The sequence below is a fragment of the Telopea speciosissima genome, chromosome 8 (assembly GCF_018873765.1).
Source record: "Telopea speciosissima isolate NSW1024214 ecotype Mountain lineage chromosome 8, Tspe_v1, whole genome shotgun sequence".
Taxonomy (NCBI): Eukaryota; Viridiplantae; Streptophyta; class Magnoliopsida; order Proteales; family Proteaceae; genus Telopea; species Telopea speciosissima.
The window spans coordinates 16,148,178-16,172,400 of NC_057923.1; the positions used below are offsets into that span (position 1 = coordinate 16,148,178).

At 39.2% G+C, this 24,223-nt stretch overlaps 2 protein-coding genes and 1 pseudogene across 2 annotated transcripts; 1 reads left to right on the plus strand and 2 right to left on the minus strand.

Moving 5' to 3' along the window:
- Positions 1 to 7,415: 7,415 nt before the first annotated feature.
- Positions 7,416 to 9,540, minus strand: LOC122672078. Its single transcript, XM_043869581.1, has 3 exons — positions 9,440 to 9,540; positions 8,897 to 8,996; positions 7,416 to 7,922 (listed from the first exon to the last, which is right to left on the minus strand). The coding sequence occupies exons 1-3, from the start codon at positions 9,538 to 9,540 to the stop codon at positions 7,416 to 7,418; spliced, it is 708 nt and encodes a 235-aa protein (XP_043725516.1).
- A 3,642-nt stretch (positions 9,541 to 13,182) lies between these two features.
- LOC122670365 (pentatricopeptide repeat-containing protein At3g47530) lies at positions 13,183 to 15,570 on the minus strand. The gene has a single exon (XM_043867210.1). The coding sequence runs from the start codon at positions 15,551 to 15,553 to the stop codon at positions 13,613 to 13,615; it is 1,941 nt and encodes a 646-aa protein (XP_043723145.1). The 5' UTR covers positions 15,554 to 15,570; the 3' UTR covers positions 13,183 to 13,612.
- Positions 15,571 to 17,684: 2,114 nt separating this feature from the next.
- Positions 17,685 to 19,620, plus strand: LOC122670536 (annotated as a pseudogene).
- Positions 19,621 to 24,223: the final 4,603 nt, after the last annotated feature.

Consider the following 24,223-nt stretch of genomic DNA (forward strand, 5'->3'; position numbering starts at 1 on the left):
TGTGCCATTGCGCACTCTCTCACCCCTTGTCTCTCTTTTGATGGCAATATAAGGTACCAAAACAAAATTTTCTTTCCATAGATCTTACCTCATGCACCTTAGGGGATAAAAACAAATTACTAAAGGGGTTCAGGGTTACCTCTTTGTAGTGCAAGTCCAAGGCCTTCACATGAATAAAATACTTGGTCAGGAGACTCCTCATAGAGATCCTATAGATTTGTCTTAATCAACCCTTGAAGGAAAACTTAGCAATGTAAATCCTTCCACTCTAAGCAGCCTAATACAATAAATGAAAAATATATATATATATATATATTTCAAAATTAAAGAAGTTATTTAACCAAATAGTGATTGTAATCTTGATTATTGGTCTTCTTGACACCAATTGAGGATTCTACCCCTATCATATGCCTGGATTATCTCTCACTCGCTCATGTCCAAAAAAAAACAAAAAGATTGATGAAAAATATAACATAAAATTTGTAGAAAACACTGGGACAAAGGATCACTGGGTGACAACGCAATCAATGTTTGAAGAGTTGGATTGGAAAAAATCATGAGTCTAAGGACTTTTTGAACACTTAGTATATAAAGATTAAATATTTCATATATATTTTTTGTTGCTCTAGATCATAGATTTTCTTAGCTGGTTAGAAGACCATCGAGCTTTTGTCTATAATAGAATAATAGTTATTTTTCCAAGGGATTGCTTATATAACACATCTATAGGTGTATTTAGAACTTGACACCTTTTAATTGTCGTTTGCCTTATTCTTAAAAAATCTTTAAGTCAAAGGTCAAAAAGAGATTTAAAATTAATTTGAAAGTAATTTATTGTTACGTTATTATCAAAAGTTGTCATTGACTTGCACATTTTTCAAGTAATTATATGAAATGACAAAATTTACCCTTATTAAAAAAATGTTATACTAAAAAGGCCAAAAATGAATATTACAAATAATTTAACAATTTAACACTTTAAGAGATGTCAATATGAAAAATCATTTTTTAATAAAATATAATGAAAAGTATCTCTAAGCCTAAGGCGTTTCCTATGACCTTTCACAAAGTAATTTTTTTATAGAGAAAAATGATTAAAAAATCATGTGAGAGGTCATAAGAAACGCTATAGGTTCAGAAAACTCCTCTAAAATTTTTTTGAGTGAAATAAACAAATTCAGCCTTAAGCTTTACAAGATGCAATTAATTTTACGTTGAGGATCAATGAATTGCCAATGTAGGATAGAATCTACCACGCCAAGGAAATGGGAGCACCGAAAAGGTGCCACATGGTTCGTATACAAGGTGACCTACATGTCAAGGGAGAAACTGTCATGGAGTAAAAACAAGTGTGGGAGGATGCTTGATACTCGCAGTGTGGTCATTGTTTTCCCTTAATTTAACCATGAATTGCAAAATCGCAAATGGATGAGAGGCTACTGAATAACCATGTCAATACTACAATATAATCCCACTAATTAGTCTATCGACCAGTACCATCAACCATGGAGAAGCCGCAAGCGCATCATTCAAAAGGAAAGGAAAACATTGTTTTGAATACATATTTCAGTTTAAATTCATTCTTAGGCTGTGTTTGGTATGCATTCTCTGAATAGATTTTGCGTGTAAAACGCATTCTGAAATCCGATTCTTCTCAATTTTCTCCCCTCAAATGTGTTCTAAACATAGAATCTATTTCAAAATGCATACCAAACACAGCCTTAATTTTAAACTGTTTTACCTATAAATCAGATTCTTGATAAAGCGATGAAACTTCTTTTCCCCTTTTCCACATTTCATCGAACAATTTATGAGCATCATCAAAGTAGTTATGATGGAATCTCATATAAGATTTAACTGCTAAAGCTATGGCATTGGATGACCTCTCCCGTTTGTTATGCTTACATTAATTTTACGTCAAATGTCGTAACTTGCCGAGGAATTTCAACATGAAGTTGAAGAATTTAAAAAGAAGAGCGTAAAAAAGTTGGGATTTTGGGAACTCTATAACTCTGATTAGTCGAAGTGAAGTGTGAGTGATGAAGATGGAAACTGAGGCGAGGAGGACAGCATCTTTGTGGAGATAAAAGCGAAGTGACTGGTGAGATTGAAACTTCCTGTCAACCAGCTGCGGCCTTCGGGAACAAACAGCTTGGAGTCACCGTCTGAAGCGTATTGGACCTATTGGCTGAGACTATTGGTAGCTGACTGACAGGCCTTAGTGTTCGACGTTAATCCATCGCAATTCCTCTGAAATCCGTCAACGACTGTGTGGTCTGCAACTTATGGCACTGTACTCAAAGAAATCCAGTGTCTTCACTCAAAGGCTTCCACTCCCAGTCAACAGATTGAGACATATTTGGCAAAGAATGTCGATAATCAGGAGGGGGTGACTCCAGCTAAAGAATGAAAACGTAAAATGTTAAAAATATCCCATTCCAGAATAGGCTGCATCCTTGACCGCATTTCAAGATTTTAATAATGGAATATTTACCAAATGCCTTTTTTACAATCCAGAATGCATCCCAAAAATACATACCAAACACAACCTTAAAGTCCTAAAATGAAACAAGTTCGTCAATGAACACACTCAGAAGGCTCTGCTAGAATTAATCTCTAATGGCTTTGAGAAAATGCTGATCGAATCGGACAACAAAAGTTTGATCTCCTATTTGCAAGGTGGAACAAGCTCTTCACCTTTAATAGTTAGACCCATCATAGAAGATACTCAATACTTATCTTCTTTTTTGTTTCATGTATTTTCATTTTTATTTCAAGAGAGAATAGCAGCGTGGCTGACTCCCTGACCAGGAGGGCACTGTCGGTTACATGCACGACTATATGGCCCAATTCCACTCCATGTTTAAGAAAGATGTGTTCATCCTCTAGTCCATGAGTTTTGCATGTTTCATGAATAAATTTCTGTTTCTACCCATAAAAAAACTCATTCAGACATGTTTTGGTATTTATCTAAGATCGGAAAAATCCAGTAAACCACCCATCCACGTGTATAGTTAATTAACTGAATGGAGGAAAGATGATGTCTCTTCCCCCTCAAGTGTACATGCATGGCTTATGCTTTACTAGTCCTTGCCAAGAAACTGGAATGACTCTCGATCTGTGTCAACCTTGACATATACATCAGAATCTAAATCCTTTCATGAAAGAAATGAAAGTGCAGGAACATCCCATTTCTCTCTACTCAAAAACTCCTCTAACCCTCCCTAAAATATAAACAACCGACAAGAGAGTCTCGAGTCTTGACTGATCAACAATAAACTCATATCACCAATCGTTTTTCAACTCAGAACCTGAACTGAAAATTATAATCGTAACCAGCCGTCTAAACAAAACAAATCAAATCAAGCAAAACTAATTTGGTTTGGTTTTAGTTTTGAAAAGTGAAATTTTATTCGATTAAGTTTTGGTTTCGGTTTTAGATTCAAAATTTTCTTTTTGAACCAAATCAAACACATAAATCATACCGAACCTAAACCATACTAAATCTTACAATCAAGTCTTCATTGAATTGAGTATTTATGTTGTTGAAGATTATCAAGGTACAGCAGGAATGTTGAATTTTATCGAGCTACAGAAGAGGGGAACCAATCTCGATCAGGATATTACATCTGATCGAGATTCCCTCCTCATATTTGTTTCCTTCACTTGTTCTAAGAGTGAGGAGTGGTCCTAGTTCAAGTAGGACTGTTTAGTCCTAGTTTATTTATGTTTTTATCTTGATTCCTATTGTAATTAGGAGTAGATAGATAAGTTTCTGATTTATTCATTTTGATTCCTATTGTAAGTTAGGAATATCCTCCACTTATTTGGAGTTTCAAGTATATAAATAAAGCATGGGTGAGGGAGACTGTCAAGTTTGACCTCTCTCTTGACAGTTCTCCTCTCTTCTCCACTTCTTCTTCTCTCTCCATTCTTGGTTTTGATTTCTTCATAGTTTCTGCTGTTACATGGTATCAGAGCAGCACCAATAAATTGTGCGGAATTGATTCCTGGTTTTGAAGGTCTTCTCAAGCTTCTTTAAAAGGGGGTGCAGCACCCTATGCTGCATACTGTTGCAGATTAAACCCTAGATGTAGTTTTCAATTGAAACCTAGGGTTTTTTTTTTTTTAACTTCTTATCAAGGTCGATTGGAGAACATTACTATCCTACTGCTGCTGCTATTGCTTCCATCAGTTTATTTACATTGAAGATACCAGTTATCTGTCTTCAAGGTTTTCTGTCTACTACATGCAGTATTTTATTTAAGCATCCTACATTGATTCTACTTCTCCAATCGATACTAAATCAACCTAAGGGGCTGCTGATTCAATCGTAGCCATCTCCAGATCTCAGTTTATCTTCTCTACAGGTTATTTGAGATAGGTAAATCCTACTACTTGAATTTGGGTGATTATACATCTTCTCTGCTGCTGCGGTTATTCTGGGTTATTGTTTAAACCCTACTCTGGTTCTCCTTCAGAGCCGATTGCTACCTCTGCTACTGATCCTCCAAAACTCGATTGAGAGTTTGGATCTCTAGCCCTAATACCTACCTGCTGCTGTTCTGCTTTGGTTATTGAAACCCTAATTTGGTTCTAATAAGGAACCAATTATTACCACTGTTGCTGTTAACTCTTGTGGATTCAATTCCATCGAAATTTACGTTATTTTAAACCCTAAATTTATTACTACTGCTGCTGCTGTCAGTCACAATCTTCATTATGGCTGATCCTAAACCATCTACGGACAATGTCCAAGTTCAGATTACTAACATTAAACTCTCTGGAGTTTCAAATTATGTGCTATGGACCCAGGCAGTACAAGCCTACATCCATGCCAAAGGAAAACTGAAATACATTACTGATGATCCACCTAATCGTGATCCTAAGGATCCTACTACAATCACAGCAGCATATGATGAATGGATGCGTGAAGATTCTGTTATCAAGATATGGTTATGGAACAGTGTTGAACCTGCTATTGCATCAAATGTTATGTTTCATACATTTGCTAAAGATGTTTGGAATGATCTGAGAGAGAGCTTCTCTCAAGAAAGGAATATCTCCCACAGGTATGATCTCTATGAGAAACTCCTTAATTTCCAATAGGGAGATAAAACCTTGAATGAGTATTTTGCTAATTATAACGGGATAGTTGAAGAACTCCAGATACATCAACCCTTAACTACTGTTCTGGAACAGTTGAAACAACAAAGAACTGAGTTCTATGTTCCCAAAGTCCTAGCTGGACTACAACCTGACTATCAGTCTATAAAGAGTCATCTACTTACAGGGGAGAAAATATTCTCTCTAAATGAAATTTTCTCTCGTATTAATCGTCTAGCTACTGCATCTAAAAATGATAATGCACCAATCTAGAGGTCATGGTCGTGGCACTGGTGGACGTGGTACTGGTCATTCTGTGGTTGACAAGTCTTCTCGCCAGTGTTCTTACTGTGGTAAAGCAAATCATATTATGGATACTTGTTGGGCCAAGCATGGAAAACCTGACTGGACGAATGAACTAGCCAATGCTAATGCTGCCGTAACTGACACTACAACTGAGAAACCCACTGGTGATATGAATCAGAGTTCCAGTATTTCATCTTCCGTCTCTCGGGATGATTATAATCAGCTAGTCAAACGCCTTCAACAACTTGAAGCTGCCTCTGCTTCCACTTCTACTGCCACATTAGCATATAAAGGTAACTCCGCTTTTTACCCTCCCTCTGATTCATGGCTTATTGATTCCCAAGTATTATTCTTCTTCAAGGCCTACATTTCTTCTACCATAGCATCTTTCCATTTTGGGTCCGTAATAGCTTCATTCCAGCCCTATGGGATAAATATAAAGGATAACGACGAGATAAAGGCACGATAGGAAGGAGATAAAGATTTATGGGAGACAAAGTTAGAAATAGGGTGCAAGGTGTAAGATCTGACACCTTCCCTAATAGCAATAGGAAGATCAACATCTGATGGAGGAGAGGGATTATTACCTTGTGTTTGTTCTAGAGCTAGCTCAAGAGGCGTGGATGGAAATGGTAAGACAGGGACAGTCTTCTCTTCCTTCACGAATAAGTAATTAAGTCCTTGTCACTTGGAGTAGTGTTGGGCTTCTCCCCCGGAAGACAAACAATTTGGAACGAAAGGGAGAGGAGTTGTGGGCGAAGCAAACGCAACCAAACACACAGGGAGGGAACCGGAAGTTGGCTCACCAGAGTTTTAAAGTTAAGAACACTAGAAGGAACCCGATTGGTAAGAAAGGCAGCGGTAAGAACCACATTTCCCCAATAGAATTTAGGGACATGAGTAGTAAACATTAATCCCTGAGTAACTTCTAGAAGAAGCCGATTCTTAGACGCAAGAAATCTGAGAACCAATGCCATGAGTATCAAGATACTGAAGGAAGGAACCATCAATGTATTCTATTCCATTGTCACTTCGTAAGATCTGAACTTTAGCATAAAACTGAGTACAAAAATTATGTTGTGAAAGGATTGAAAACATGAAAAAAGTTCAGATTTGATCCGCAGAAGGTAGACCTAGGTCAAGAGGGTATAGTTATCAATGAATAAATAAAACATTTAAACCCATCCCTAGCAACAACTTTAGAAGGACCCCATAAATCTGAATGTATAATAGAAAATGAAATCAAACTTTTATTATCACTAGGAAAATAAGACGACCTGGTATGTTTCGCAAGTTCACAAATATCCCAATGCAAATTATCCAAAGAACAATGATTAACGAAAAAAGGAAATAAATGACATAAGACATGAAACGAAGGATGCCCCAGACAACGGTGCCACTGCTGGTGCTAAGAGAACTTTCTGCCCGAATAAGAGTGTGAGCAGAGACTGGAGGAGATGAAACTGGAAGGCCCGGATCCAAGTAATAAAATCTATCCCGCACCCTACCATAATATCCAATCGCTGCCCCTATCGCAAGGTCTTGAAAAACACAATGAGTAGAATAAAAATGAACACAACAGTTAAGGTCAGTAGCAAACCGATAAATGGAAAGCAAATTAGCACATAAATTGGGAACATGAAGAACAGAGGACAAAGAGATGGTAGGATAATAAGAAATAGTGCCTTTACCAGAAAGTGAAGAAAGGGAACCATCGGCAACACGGACCTTAACCTTATCCGAACAAGGGAGATATGTATGGAATAGGTCTGAAGTACTAGTCATATGGTCTGAGGCTCCAGAATAAGGAAGCCAGGAATGACTAGACTAAGAAGAAGCGAAGAAAATACTTGAATAGGCTAAATGAGAAGCAGGTGAGGTAGAAGATGCATGGTAGGAGATGCAGTACCGAGTTGAGTCATCATACGTTAGAGCACAACAAGTTGTTATGTGGAGAAGGGAGATGTACCAGTAGAGGCATCAGTAGTCTTCGTCAAACGAGCCTAGGGGCAAGAAGAACCGGATTTGCCACCATGCCCTCCCCCTTTAGGAAGACCATGAAGCTTCCAATAGGTCTCCCTGTTATGACGTGGTCGGACACAATAGTCACATTTAACTAGCTCACGTATGAAGACAGTTTTAGTGACAGCACCAGCAATATCCACAGATAGAGAGGGGTGTGGAGTAGTGACAAGAGCAGACCGAGTAGGGACAGTAGGGGGCATCATGACAGAACGATGATGATCCTCATGATAAATCATATTATAAGCCTCGAGAAGCATAGGGAATGTGCCTTTGCTCAAGACCTGAATGCGGATCTGATCATATTCCGAGTTGAGGCTAGTAAGGAAATCATAAACTTGTTTCATTTCATGTTCCTTGGCGAATGTGGCTGCATCAGAGGTGCAGATCATGGGAACCGGGTGATAGAAGTCCAGTTGCTGCCACAAAGTAGTGATGGCAGAATAACATGCAGAAACAGATAATTCCCATTGAGTAGTTTTGCGAACCTAACATCAAATCTCATAAATTTATACATAGTTACTTATAAGTGTTCTTTACAGCATCCTATAACTCCTTGGCTGAATTTAGAAGAACAAAGCTGGGACCAATGAATGGCTCCATAGAGTTCAACAGAAAAGACATGATCAGTGCATCATTAGCTAACTAGTTATCTTTAGCAGGGGCTTCAGTTGGAAGAGGAGTGATATAGGTAGAAGCATGAAGAGGAGAAGGACCAAAATAGAAGTCAGAAAAAAGTTACTGTTCACATGAACAGTGTTGTGGTGGGCCCAACTTAGATTATATGTGCTTCAATTTTCCAATATTCTAGAAGCTTTGGACAGCAAGACACTCAAGGATCGATGGGACAGCTTCTAGAAGATTTTGTTTCCTTTTAGTTATTTCAGTCCTTATTAGTCGACCCCATTAGTTGGTCTTTATTATGTGTTTCCATTGTTTGTATTCACCCCTCTTCGATACCTAGCGCAGAATATAGGCAGTTAAGAAGCAGTACACAGTTAAAAAGGGTCAATGCCCTAGAGATTTGTGTTGATGTTGTTTCCCCCCCCCCCCCTCCTTTTTCCTTCTTTTTACCTATTTCCTCTTATAGGATCCATGTAGCCCACCCCCATTAAGTTGGGATAAGGCTTGGATGTCGTTGTTGATGTATTAGTCTTACCTAAATTAGAGTTTTGATTTGCTTAGCTGAGTTAGAGTTTCTATTCTATTTACCTTGTAATTTGGTTCCATTTCTTGTAACCCAAGTCTCAACCTTATAAGGGACTTTCTAATTTATTTGTTTCTATTTTTAGGGCTCAACACTTGAGCTTATATCTTGTACTGCCCTAAGAGGCCACCCAACGATTTGATGATGAATGAAATATTGCTTTTATGCAACTTTGTGTCCTGGTGAGAGGATGAAGGGCTGAGAGAGCCGACCCTATCCCGCTTTCTATCTTCTATCTTCTTCTCCTTCCCTTACTCGATCCCCTGCTGTTCCTGCTACCTTGAGACTGCAATCTGCTGCTGCACCTACATCTTTGAAGAGCTGAATCAATCCCCAATCATCAACAAGACTGCTGCTGCTTCACACCACAAAATAAAGGACATCTACATACTTTTGGCTACATCAACCTTCTATTTTTGCTGCTGATTCGAAGCCTCTGATCTCAGCACCCTTTTTTCCAATTGGGGTGAGTTTTGGAGGGTTGTTTCAGGGCCACAGGAGCTCCACTCGATCAGCCTTTGAAGGCTTTCAGACCTCAGATTTGAGAGATCTAATAAATCTCCCAAACCAGTAGCCGATTGCCTTGACCATCATTTCAATACTGCTGCAACTTCAGGCCTTCCTTCGATCCTAGTTTGGCACCAAACTGTTGCCTGGTTTGCTTAGTTCTGCTTACCTTCTAATTTCTGGTTTCAGGCTTTCAGCCTAAACTAGGCTTGGGTTTGGGAATTAGTTGCTGCTTGAATTTCATTATATTGTGGGTATTATTGGGGTAGGTTATCTCTAATCTAGCCTTACATTAGGGTGTCAACAGTAAGGTACCCCGAAAAATGGTTATCAACAGGGCGACTCAAATTGCCACTCCCAGAACCAAGAGAAGTATGGGAACTGTCCGTCATAGAGCCGGGTAAAGAAACACCATAAGTTGGGGAAGAAATACCTCACAGGAGACCATCAGAGCACATGAACAGGGCTAAAGGGGGGAAACCATGTAGTGAGCAGCAGCAAAGAAGGACTGGAAAAGCCGACAGTAGCAGCGGCAGCCTAAAGAAGGGCCAACACACCAGGTGGAGGCCCCTGGGGTATCTGCGAGTGACATCAACGGAAGGCGGAGCCCTAGGAAGGGACAGCAGGGGCAGGCAGAGCCTTGAGAGAGCTGATAGGGGGCAGGTGGAGCCCTGGTAGGGCTGACAGGGGCAGGCAGAGCCCTGAGAGGGCCGACAGGAGCAGGCGGGGCCCCTGGAAAGGGCGACGGGCCAGGCAGACGGCCTGGAAGAGCCTTCAGGCAGCGGTAATAGCAGGCGGTACCCCTAGAAGGGGCTGATGAACCAGGCGGATGTCTTGGGAGGACCGACAAGTAGCGGCTGGGCTGGCGAGAGGCCAGGCAAGAGCCGAGGAGGTTCGGCAGGAGCCGACAAGATTCGGCGGGATGAAAAAAAACCCTAGACGAGGCGAGAGGAGCCGTTGGAGTGGCAGTGATGGTGAACAGCAGGGCAGTGGTGGTGTCTCTGGAATGAAGTATAGGCACTATGACAGCGGTAGGGTTGGTAGTCAGTGGTCAGCGATGGTTATCGTGGTGCGACATGCGTTAACACATGTTCAGTCAACCATGCTAAACCAAGAGGCCGAAGCCTTGGCGGAGGCAGCGGAAAACCTTTGTAAAGAAAAAGAAAAAAAATACCCAAAAAAGGATTGGGCTCTGATATCAAGTTGAGAGAGACGAGAGAAAGAATGGAGAATGATTTGGCTTATCAGATATGACAAAGGTCATTCTTATTTATAATAAGGACAACGGTTACGAATAAGGTATGATAGCTAGGGCTGAGTTATAACACAGTCATAGGCCTTAGATCACATACGATGAATCTAGACAGTTATCCTTAACATAATCCAGTACAGCAGAAACTCTAAACGCATTAATACAAAGATAAACAATAGGACAAACAACCAAAAGGAAAAGTAAGCAAGCCTGTAGAGGTGTTCAGATATGATGTACCACCAGGCCAGTATGCACTAGCCACAAGCCGCTGGCACCAGGTCTCCCAGAGAAGTGGAGAAGATGAAGGGGTTGTTGCTCTGTTGTTGAGAAAAGCCCTAGGCGGGTTTTCATAAAGTACAACGAGAAAAGGGGAGGGAACAGGTCTTTGACGTCAGGTCTCGCAAAGAAAAGGCAAGACACAAGAAAGGCGCACAGAGAGAAAAAAAAAAAAAAGGGGGGGGTTGCTACAAAAGACGACGACCAGAAATTTCTCCCAGAGTAGTGGAAAAGATGCAAGCGAAGGGACCGCTGCTGGTGTTGAAATCCTCTTCAACTTGGGCCGCTAAAAATACTATGTAGCAGCAGATCGGACGAATTATATCAGCACAACGGAAGGGGCCGGCAGATCAAGCCTTTGTTCAGGGTTCAGAGCAATAAACGAAAATGCTAACCCCACTATAATTTCTGTTGGTTCTCGAGGTTTTCAGCTGGAAGATGTCAAGAAGTTTCAGAACCTGCAAAAAAAAGAGACGTTATCAATGGTTTCTGCAATTCACAGGCGGAATGATTGCCACTTGACAAGGAAATCCTCTTCAACAAGGGGCAGGGGCCGCTGCTGGTGTTGAAATCCTCTTCATTAGTAAGTAGGAGATGAGATGCACGGACAACAGGTCTCCCAGAGGAGTTAGAGAAGATGAAGGGGCTGCTGCTCAAAAGATCGATTGACTGTTGACGGGTTGCAGGGTCTGGTGTCAAATTTGATTCATTGGTTGGTGGAGACAGTGAGAAGGACTGTCAGACACAAGACCCTTCCATTATACCAAGCTTATAGCCATCTAAAAATAGACTAGAATATTCATTTCTTATTTATAATAATATAAAATAAATATAAATAAGAAATAAAATAGTTCCAACTCTTCCATTTCGAGGTAACTTAAACTGCGCAAAAGTCCATTGTTAAAACTGACAGCATCCCAAGATACTACATACTAAGCTAAGTTTATTGAACGTTCAAATTACACTTTAAACGAGACTTTACTCATCGATTTCAATCTTTCTTAATAAATGTCAATTGAATTGACTCCTTAAATCTCAACGATTGAATATGAATGGGCTATTATGATTTCGAACAAGCCGTCATGGTGAAAATGGTAGACACGCTGCTCTTAGGAAGCAGTGCTAGAGCATCTCAGTTCAAGTCCGAGAGATGGCATCTTCTAAAAAAAATCTACGAACAAGACAAGCCACAGAAAAAATGGGCAAACAAATAAAATAAACCCAAAACCCAACCTGAAATCCAAAATAAATAATAAAAAAAAAAAGAGTAAATATATGCAACAATAAACAAAAGAACAAATAGATGAAACACTAGATAAATGAAAATGAAATAGATGAACAGTTCATAAATAAGAATGAAAGGGTTTTATGATTTTACTCAACAGCTAACAAAATCGATAGCAAGAATAGTAATCTGTAACGTAAAGAAATAAGATCTAACCAAAACAGAGAATTCTGCCTGTCATACATGAGAATAAATTAACATTACATACCTATTGTATCAGTTTGCTAGGCATATGAAGTACAAAAGCACCTTCGGTGCAGGGGAATAAGCCACTCCAGGTCTAGGCCGTCAGTGATACCCAAAAGCCACTCATGCAACAAACTTTCTCAACAAATTCAGCTTTCTTGAAATTCCAGACATCCATGACAATGATTACACCAACCTAACCAGATATAGTGCACTCAGTACCTCTCACTCAGGCTTTCCATGCAGCAATTCAGGGACAGTACAAGAAAAGAGTGGTAGAGGACCAAAAGTACCCACTTTGTGGTGTTGATGCTCCCAATGATCCATTCCTTTCTTCTACGAAACAGCTTCAGAAGAATAATGGGAATGACAGAACTTGACATCTTCACCTCATATTTACCAGTTGGGAGAGTGATTCAAGCACATATGCAGAACACGAAATTGTATCTGGGTTTCACCAGAGATAAATGCTTGTTGAAGACTATAAAGAAGAAATTATCATCCTAATTGCAGTATGATGATCAGCAAATGAGGCAGCTGCAGGTTATCTAGAGACATTATGACAGCAAAGGATCGACAGATGTGACATGTTTTGGGCACCACAAGTACCTGGGATAACGCTTAGTTGAGTTGAGTTGAGGATCACTAGCTTTAAAGTTAGCAGCGAGTGTTCCCAAATTGAACAGCTCTGAAATGAGGTAGCCGGTGGTAGCATTCCCATCCAAGAGAAAAACACATACCTAACTCAGATACCCAAAAACTGCAAACCATTTTGGCAGAGTATGCACAGGCAATATTTTTCTTCAATTTGCAAAACCTTTGGCGAAGTATGATCTATGCAAATTGAAAATAAACACTGAACTTGATAATGGATAAAACAGATCAGTTCTTTTTAACGAGAGCTTAGAAGGTATCAGTAAATCATCCATCTGATTTAGACTTCAGAAACTCAATCCTTATACAAAATCAGCACCACGTGTTGTGACTTGTAAGATCTTTCAGTTTATAGAATTGTCCAAACATCCACAAGTTTAGGGACATTTACTTTGAAGGACATGGCATTTGGTTTAACATTTACATACAAACTCGTAATCAGCACCACATGTTATGACAAGGTAAACACTATGAAAGCTGAATTTGGAAGATCAGTTTCTGAACTCATTCTTGTAAGATTCTTCCATGGAACACTTCACAAATTTTTCCACCTTCATCAGACCAAACTTTAAAGAATCATCCTTTTAGGTGGTGCTTAAGATCCTTCCATTCATGCATATGCAGAATCACTAATTGTCCTTGTCATCCACCAAGAATTATGTCAGATCCCAGGTGCCATCTCAAAATCATGAAATGGAAAATCATTTATGACAGAGTTTGAATATCCATAGTTTAGATTCTTGTCTTCCAAATCATGTCATACACTCATTTCACCAGAAATTTCTAAGCCTTGCTCTCCAACGCAAGACTGCTACCAATAATCCCCACAGGAGCAGTATCCTTCTCGGAAATGGTGGAATCGGCTGCGGTCTCTAATAATCACCTCTCGGTTATAGACTCCTGAAAGAATCTTTGCAAAATTATGGCAATCAACACAGATTCGAAGGTTCTTAGCCACTCTGATTGTTGTGCCAGGTGGAGTTGCCAGAACTCCAAAAGCAATGGCCAGCTTCTCACTGTGATAAGACAAAGCATTCCCCTTCTCTTCCATACCAAGATTGTGAAGTTCAGCTGACATATCAGCAACATAACCTGCAATCTTAAGTTGCTTTCCTATCTCATCCAGCATCTCATAAATCTCCACCTTCCTTGGATGTGAATCATCATCTACCACAAACTCATTAACTTTTCCACTCAATTCAATTGTACTGCAGCCAGGTGTGGTTTGGATTCCCTTCTCCTTCATCAACCTCCTCATCTCTGCTACCATCTCCCAGCAACCAGATGAAGCATAAATATTTAATAGTAATACATAATCCCCAGCTTCTTGCCCTTTCAACTCAATCAAATGCTCAATAACACGCTTTCCAAGTTCAACATGGCCATGGATTCTGCAAGCCCCTAATAGAGTCCTCCAAATTGTTGGATCTGGTTTGAACACCATTGAATTTATAAGGTTGTAGGCCTGATCAAGCAAACCTGCACGACCCAAGAGATCAACCATGCACCCGTAATGATGGATGTTTGGCACTAACCCAAACTCTGTTCTCATACGATCAAAGAAATCCAGACCTTGATCAACCAAACCACCATGACTACAAGCAGAAAGGACTCCTGTGAAAGTCTGATCATCAGGGAGAACTCCATTTCTTTGCATCTCTTCAAAAGTTACGATGGCTTGTCTTTCATGACCATTCATTGCCATCCCAGAAATCATAGCACTCCAGGTAACCACATTCCTCTCGGACATCCCTTGGAACACTAGGAAGGCCTTGTCCATACATCCGCACCGTGAATACATTGCAATAAGGGAATTTTGAAGATTGACAGCATTTCCATAGCCATTTTCATTGATGAAACTATGAATCTTCTCACCAAATTCCAAAGCACCCAAATGTGCACACGCCTGGAGGAGAAGAAGACAAGTGACATCATCCGGTTCAGACCCATATGGTGGACTCTGCATGACATTGAAGAGGCCGAAAGCATCTCCGGTGCGACCATTGCGAGTGTAGCATGATATCAAAACGTTCCAAGCAACGGTATCAGGATGAGACATTTCGTTGAACACTTGGCAGGCCTCATGACCATTCTCACAAGTAGCATAGAACCCCATCAAAGTAGTGAGCAGGAGACGATCGGATTGGTGCCCATCTCGCAAAATCCGCGCATGGATCTGTCTACCACCATTAAGAGACGAAATCCGAGTACATGACTTGAGAGCAAAGGAAGACGACAAGGGGTTTGGAGAGACACCTCGCTCTCGCATTTGGTTGTAAAAGAAAAGGCCCTGGGCAGGTGAATCACTCTGTGAGTGTGTTCTTATCATTATGTTATAGTGGGAAGTTGTGGGTTTCAATATTTGAGAGAAAATTTTGCGGGAGTAGCGAAGGTCTCGATATGGGGAGAGGGCGGCTAAAGACAGGAATTCGGTTGAGATGCTGAGTTCTTGAATGAGGAATGTACTGATGATGTGGGCGTGAATTTGGAGCAAACGGTCCTTCGTTGAACATGATTTTATAATGGCAATTACGCGTTGGATTGCGTTCTCAGAGCCACCGAATAGTTCTTTTCTCTGCTGTTGCTGTGGTTGTCGTCGATTATCCTTTATTGGTGCTTTTGGAAGGCGTCCTTGGTGTTGGTTTTCCTTTAATGCTGTGAGTGTGGAATAAGAAGAGATGCAGAAACGGTGACGGAGATTATTAGTATTGGTGATAAGGTGTCGGGACCGAAGGATGTTTGAAAAAAGCATTCTCTCTTCTTTACCGCCAACGTGACATTCCCTCTTGGTATAATAAGCTTGAAGCAGCAAAGTAACACCGGCTGCCGGGCCACTGACCGTTCATATGCTATGCCTGTGGTTGATTACCGTAGAGCTGTAGGCTTAAGGGTGTCATAATCGAACCGGAACCAACGGTTTACAATCGAACCGATTGAACCGCAGAAAAAAAATGATCCATTTTGATTTTATAGGTTCTCTTTTTGGTTCGGCTTTTATTTGCACCGTAAAAGCGCGGCTCTAAACCGAATAGAAAACGATAGCTCTTACTCGAATACTATCTCATGCATTAATTGGATTAATTAATAATATAATAATTAATTTAATAAATAACAATTATTGACACAAACTTGAATAAAGTTTTCTGATTCTGACTCATCTTTCAGAAAAACCTAGTGCCTCGACCTTGTCAAACCCGGTCAAGGCGAGTCTCATTTTTATTTATTTTTTTAATACAATAAATATGTAAAATTAGTAAAAAATCAGAATAGTACAAAAAAATATGGGAAAAAACCAAATAAAATAATGAATCACATATCAATGCATTTTGAGTTTATACCACCGAACAAGAGAAGGGAGTCAAAGAGTTGAGGATTTCTTACTGTTTTAGAATACATATTTAATATTTTACTCAACTCAAATGTTAAGTGAATCAGCTTTATGTATTTTTTTTTCAATGACTAGACTTGTCGAGTTTATCATGATTAGGGTAAATATACAAAGTCTTATTTGACTCGAAAGATTTATGACCGAGTCTCGTTATTTTTTACCCTGACCTAGTCTACACAACTCTTTATTAGGTTTTCCAAAATTTTGACTCGACTCGGGCGACTCACTATAGTCAAAACTCGATTTTTCAAATATGATTTGAAACATAAAATAAGTAAAATGTTTTGGGTTAACTATATATTATCTCTTTTTTTTATGAAACTATATATTATATTTGTTCAGGTACGAATTGAAAATGATGGATGATGTTAAAACGGATTATCTAGGGGTGTAAGTATGGCCTTGTTAACTCAAGCACACCTTGGCCCACCCTGAGCTCGAATAGGGCCTAGGCTGGATTTTTAACCCTGAGGGCGGGTTAGGGTTGAAATCTTTAGGCCCTGGGTTAGGGTCATGCTGGGCCAAGGTTGAGGCCTTGGGCTAACCCAGCTTGGCCCAACCCGACTCTGTGTCAGGTTGTGCTTTACAATTTATTGTTTATATTTTACAATGTTTTAGCATCTAATTATCCATTGATTTACCCACACCAAAAAAAAAAGAGAAAAGAATAATTTATCTATTGAAGGAAAATATTTACATTTTTAAGATTGTGCTAAATTTTTTAACCCAAGGAAAAATCTAATAGTCAATTGAGTATGAATCAAACCAATACCCAATCACATGTGTCTCGTTTTTTGAATGCATATGATGACGTAAATGGCAAAAAAGCAAGGCAAGTCAGGGCCAACGAAGTCCTAACAAATTTTAGGGTCAATCAGGGCTAACTCAACCCAGGGCTAACTCAACCCAGTCCGGCTCGATCAGGGTCAATTAGGGCTGGCCCAGGCTGGGGTGAGCCCAATAGGGTTTGGGTCTAGGTTGAGATATATCAGCTTGACCTAGGACCGGATTGGGCTTAGGTTGAGTTAAGACAACTCAGGGATGGGCTAGGGTTTTAACAAACCCGGCCCAACCTGGCCCTAATTCACCCCTAGGATTAACAAAACCATATTCACTAATAGAAGAAATAGTTTGTTTATCATGTGAGAGTGAAGATAAAAAAATGAAAAAACAAAGAATAGAAAAGAAAAAAAACGACGGGTGAAGATGAGTTTTTATTTTTATTTTTTATCATATAGGCATGGGAAATATGATAAATCAGGGAGATCGAGAGAGAATGGGGAAACAAGGGAATATAAACGCTTTGAAAACCAAGGTTGTCTTCGTTACTGTTTTCTAAAACTGACACTATGCAAAATGCATGTAAACCGAATAAAAATCGATAAAACCAAACCATATGCTAAACGATTCTGATTTTGACTGATTCCTATCCGGTTCGATTTTGATTTCATCTTATCAAAATATAAACCGCCGCAATCGGTTAGACGGGGAAATGGCAGCCAGAGGTCGAGCTTCGCATCCCATCTGCTGATCCAAAGGCGAAAGGAGGCCTGCAACCTGTAAGCGCTCTCTCCCGCCCTCTATTTCTGTCTATAAATTAGTGGCTGCCCAAATGATACCGGGTTGATTCTCTCTCTCTCAGCCCCAACATTTCTGTATTTGCTGCTATAGTTCTATAGCTTAGGTTACAGGAGGTAAAGTTTTTTCTGTTTCCTTTAAAATTTTCCTGCTATTTGTTTCCCTTTTGAGTTATACGCATCACAAGTCAGGCATATTTTTTCTGGATAATTATACTTGTTTCTGGAAATCAGCTTTTTTTTTTTTTTTTTTTTTGGGTGAATAAAATTAGCTAATATTAGTGCATTTAATAAATGTGCAATGTATTTTTCAGAGTAAACAGAGACCGGAAAGATGGTGCAATACAACTTCAAGAACATCACTGTCGTCTCCTCCGGCAAGGACGTAATTGATATCATCCTTTCCTGCACCCAACGCCAGACACCAACTGTTGTCCACAGGGGTAATTCCATCTCTCTCTTGCCGCAGTTTTATATGCGCAAGGTGAAATACACCCAACAGAACTTTCATAAGAAGCTCTCTGCCATTATTGATGAATTCCCGAGGCTGGATGATATCCGGCCATCCATTCTATGGGGACCTTCTCCATGTCCTCTATAACAAAGACCACTACAAACTTGCTCTTGGTTAGATCTACACTGCTAGGAATCTTATTGGTAAAATATCAAAAGATTATGTGAAACTGTTGAAGTATGGAGACTCGCTCTATAGATGCAAGTCTCTAAAGATTTCGGCACTTGGTCACATGTGTACTGTGATCATGCGTATTGGCCCAAGCTTGGCATACCTAGAGCAGATCAGACAGCACATGGCAAGGTTACCTTCAATTGATCCAAACACCCGAACAATTTTGATCTGTGGGTATCCTAATGTAGGCAAAAGCTCTTTTATTAACAAGATAACTAGAGCTGATGTGGATGTTCAGCCGTATGCTTTCACTACAAAATCTCTATTTGTTGGCCACACCAGCTATAAGTACTTAAGGTACCAAGTCATTGATACACCTGGGATTTTGGATCGTCCTTTTGAAGATCGTAACATCATTGAGATGTGCAGTATCACGGCTCTTGCCCATTTACGAGCTGCAGTATTGTTTTTCTCGGACATCTCAGGATCCTGTGGATATACCATTGCTCAGTAGGCAGCTCTTTTCCACAGCATCAAGTCATTATTTATGAATAAGCCACCGGTTATAGTCTGCAACAAGACTGATTTACAGCCTTTGGATGAGCTGTCAGAAGAGGACATGAAGTTGGTCATGGAGATGAAAGCTGAAGCAATGAAGACGGTGTTAGGTCAAGGTGGTGAGGCTACTGACAGTGATGGGGTACTCTTGACCATGAGTACTTTAACTGAGGAAGGGATTATTGCCGTGAAGAATGCGGTCTGTGAGAGGTTACTGGATCAACAGGTGGAATTGAAGATGAAGTCAAAGAAGATCAATGACTGCTTGAATTGATTTCATGTTGCAATGCCAAAGAAGCGAGATGAAAAGGACAGACCTCCTTGTATACCTCAGGCAGTTTTGGAAGCCAAAGCTAAGGAAGCAGCAGACAGAGAGAAGAAGAAGAAGCTTGAAAAAGATTTGGAGGATGAGAATGGCGGGGCTGGTGTCTACTCTGCTAGCTTGATGAAGCACCATATCTTAGCCAATGAAGAATGGAAAGAAGATATAATGCCAGAACTTCTTGAGGGGCACAATGTTTGTGACTTCATTGATCCAGATATCTTGCAGAGGCTTGAGGAATTGGAACGAGAAGAGGATCAAAGACTTGAACAAGAGGCAGACGATGATTTTTAGATGGATGGTCAGGAATTGACACCAGAAGAGCAGGAAGCAAGGAATTGGAAAAACTAGCAGACGTTGATATTGCTACTGAGGTACCAGACATTTTGGTTTGTTTTTCCTTTTTGCCGCTGTTTAATGTTCTTTATTTTTTTTCCGGGTTATTGGTTCTTTTCTTACCATTCCCCTTCTTGAGTTATTTCTGTTCTCAGTCTTTGATGTTCTTGTTTGAGCTTTTGTTCTGCGTAAAAGGGTTTAATTGTCTTTAGGATGGATCATTTCATGTTCAACTTTTTATACCATTTGGAAGTTTATTGGAAAACTTGTTGAGGGTTGCTGCATATATGGTTGTTTTCATGACCATATTCTATGATAGATATTATCTCTCATCTCATATTTGGTTCACCACCTAAATTTTAAGAGGTCAACTAAATTATGAAAGGAGTTTTCTTTTGAATGGGTAGCTTTGGGAAATATGGTTCGAGAAAACTTTTCTAATATAGTGCTAAACTTGGATGGATAATTAAATTAATAATGACAAGGTTACATATTTCTATTTGGAATTATGGCTTGAACTTTGGTGGTAGCATAGTCTTTCAGTTCACACCCATAATCCCTTTTGTGGGGGCAGAGGGGGGAGAAAAATATGGTTGATTCAGTAATATAAGTGATGATGGGCACATGTGGGAAAGAATCCCTGTTGCTCTTGTATTGAATCCCAATCAGAAGTATGAATATTTGAAGCATGACCCCTGATGTATTTAAGTGGTTATATGTCTAATGAAGAACTCCTGGAAAATTAGTGAAAAAAATTAAAGTGGTTATATGTCTAAGTTTGCATGTAAGTGGACTTCCATTAATTCAGAATAGAATGCAACCAATTTCTTGCTTGTAGTTTGGAATTTGTAATTTGCATATTTGGTAATGGATCACCCCTCTATGAGAAGTCCAAAGTGCATTTTGAGTAACATTGTGGTTTATGCTTAGGGAAAACATAAATTTTTTAGAGAAGAGGAAAAGGAAGTCTTGCTTACGGAAAACTGAAATATAGGCTAGAAAGTAGAAACCCATTCATATTGAAAATTTCGGCAATGGAAAACAGAGATTATGGATAGAAACCTGTTCATTCAGTCTCCATCATGACTGGAGCGCCAACCGTTGGTATCAAAGTTTACACGTGGGTCCTTCACAGTTTACTTCCTGGAGTGACTAACCATTTTAAATTGGTGAAATTAGTTCAATTTTGAAACGGAAACCTGCATGCAAACAAAGAACTTTATTGCTATTTATTTTCTGTGCAGTCTTTGGCATGTGAACCATTAAAATTTCAATGGCAAGTCCCCATTGGGGGGGGGGGGGGGGGAGGGGGAAGAGATCATGGCCTGAACGTGACATTGGCTTATAATCCCGAACCCAAGCCCAAACTAATACTTCCTATTCCAATCCTAGCTGGGGTTGTGCTGGGCTGGCCCCTCGGCCTATCTTGCAACTTGTGTTGTATGCGCATCTGCAAGTGATTTGTTTGATGTCTATGGAAAAATCATTTTCTCCTTTGGATTGAAATACACACAGTTTTTGCCTCTAGAATTTACTTCTATGTTAAGTAAATTGGTCTGAGAGAGATCAATTAAAAAGTATGATGTGGGGTGAAAAGTTAACGTTCAGTCATAACTATTATATTCCTAAGGATAACTTTTCTTTCTAATATATATTTTTCTATAATTAGATGGCAAGTATTTCAGATCTAGTACTGAAACATGGGATATCAATTAAGTATAACATGAGCTGAGCTAAAAAGAGAACTTACTTGCAAGAGTAACCAGTCCCTAGATATACTTGTGTCATCCTGGCCACTACCCATGTTTTTCAGCTTAATGACCTATAAGAACTGTTTCATACACACTCTTTTTGGCTGTTCCATTTTGTTTTGGATGTGGAGTGAATAGTTAAGGTTCAATCATCACTAGTATATTCCTAAGGATAACCTTTTCTTTCTAATATATATTTTCCTATAATTAGATTGCAAGTATTTCAGATCCATACTAGATCAATATTTCCCATCCAATGAGGTATCTTGAATATATAATTACAGTATCTTAGAATAATAGTCAGTTTTAATGAAAGAGAACATGAACTTGTCCTGTGAAAATGTTAAATTGAAATATAGGGAGGTTGGTCCTACACATCAGAATGGACATAAGAATGATATTGTTATCACAATTTGTAGATGAGAAATCTCTTCAATGTTTGCACAATGAACTTTCTGATGTTAATGAATTTGAGAAGCGGGATGCAACCTGACTTCTTTTTCATTGTACTTCTTTTTCTCTTTGACTAAAGGCCTCTATATTTTCTTCTCCTTCTCCTCCCCCCCCCCCCCCCCCAAAAAAAAATAAAATTCATGCACCTTGTTTTGGCTTCTCAATGATGGATTATTGTAACCATAGTTGTCACGTCGTCACGGCGATTCAAGTCGGTGGAGGGATGTCATGTTGATATATCGACATGTTGCCCGCCATGGCGATCATATCGACCATGTTTTATTTTTTATTTTCTCTATTTTTAATGTCATTTAGTATGCTATAATATATACCCTATAACATAAAAAATTAACATGAAAGTGTACTACTAATCTACTATGATTTAATTCATGAAAGTGTAATATCCATTAGTGTATATGAAATCATGGATTATCAAATAATTGATAGCAATAGCCTTGCTGATAATAAAGTTGAAAAATCATGAGAGTTGAGATATGATTCATATGAAAGTGACTACAAAAGTAACAAAACAAAAAAACAATTACAAGAACATAATTTATATTGAGTGAATAAAGCTAATAAACAACCCATCTAAATAAAATAAAAAAAAATTGCTGATGTGAATATGTGATTGTGTATTAGTCAATAGTGTATTAGTGTTTTCTATTTGATGTTTTTTTAATTTTTTTTATGTTAAGGAAAAAGCATTAAAATAAAAAATGGTTAAACAAATTATTGTTAAAAAATTAAGTTTTATAATTTGAAACAACCATGTCGCCCGATATGGCCATATGTCGTGGTATGGCGTCCATGGCGGCACCATGGCGATGACATGAAGGCTATATCGGTCGATATTCTTACATCATCCATATCGGTGGTCGATATGCCCAATTCTCCAGCGATATGATGCCATGGCGACGCCATGACAACTATGATTGTAACTGCTTGAAATGTTTGCATTATGTGCATTTGCTTCCCAACAATGTACATAATGCAAACAATGGCTAGGCTCTTGCTAGCTGGAAACAATGGCAAGCTGATTGGCTGGTCCTGTACAATGAATAATGGTGAAATGAATTCTGAAGGGATGAAACTGATTAGGTGTATGATGCTTGTGGACCTCGTATTTTTATATACGTTTTTCTTAGCATGCTTTTTGTTAATGTCTCCAAATGTGAGTGAAGTTTATGATTTTTTTGTTGAAGTATATCGAGCATGTAGGGCTGAGGGGAAACTCGATTAGGATATTCTAATATCCTAATCAAGATTCCCCCCCTATTTGGCTCCTTTTCTATTGTGGTTTATAAGTAGGATTAGTCTAGTTTATAATTTCCTATTGTGTCTATGTTTTTGGATTCTAATATGAATAGGAGTCCTTGGTAATAAAAAAAATATAAATAAATGCAGTTGGGGGGGGGGGAAGTGGTTAGTTCGACTATTGTCTCCAAACAGTCCCTGTTCCTCTTCTTCATCTCTTCATATCTTCTCTTCTCCACCCTCTCAAGTCTGGTCATTTAGTGTTCTAATCTGCTACAATTTTCTTTCTACAGTATCTTCTACTTGTCAATTTTTCTTTTCATTTTAAATGTGGATCAATAGGACAATATATCATAATACTATGCCACCTATATCACAAACTTACTTTTGGTTTGCAGATCGTTATAACACCGCCTTGGTTTGCCACAGATGGTGTTTCCTATTATGCCATCCTCACCTATGTCTGCGTGTGGGTAAATTCATTAAGGATTCATCTGAGCCTAGAGTCTTCCCCTACATTGAAACTGCTATTTCTCCAGCAACGTTAATTAAGTTGCATTGTTAGTGTGTGCTTCTAGTTGGAAGAGGAAAATTTAAATCTAGTGAAGGTTATGTTTTCTACAGGATTGGGAACCACCATTTAGTGGAGTTCTTCCCGTAAATTTAAAAGCTAAATCATCTGAATTGGATAATCTTCATGTCAACTCAACACTACCAGGTTCTACCTAGATCAGGCTTGTCTTGCAAATGGGAAAGATTTTTATGTTCCCCTGCAATGTTGGTCTGGGTTAGAGATTAGAAAGTATTCAGTTGGTAGAAGTTCAAGAGTCTTCTGCTTACAAGTGACCGCTGCCTTGGAAGCAATTCCATTTTCCTTGTGCCTGGCTTGACCCCTTCCATTTTGTTGCCTGTGTTGTTTTGCTCTTCCTTCTTGGTGTGATAATGACCAAGTTGTGCTAAAATGCCTTTTATCACTGCTTCCTTGAGCATAGCACTTGCTCCTTTTTAATCATCTGGAGCACTAAAAATTTACCTCAAGAATGGGGTAGATCTGTTTGATATAAAATCAAATCTATTTGTTTCATCATTCTTCTTACTGGCATACAAGCTCAGATCTATGCATCTATGATGTCTTGAGAAAACTCCCTCTCT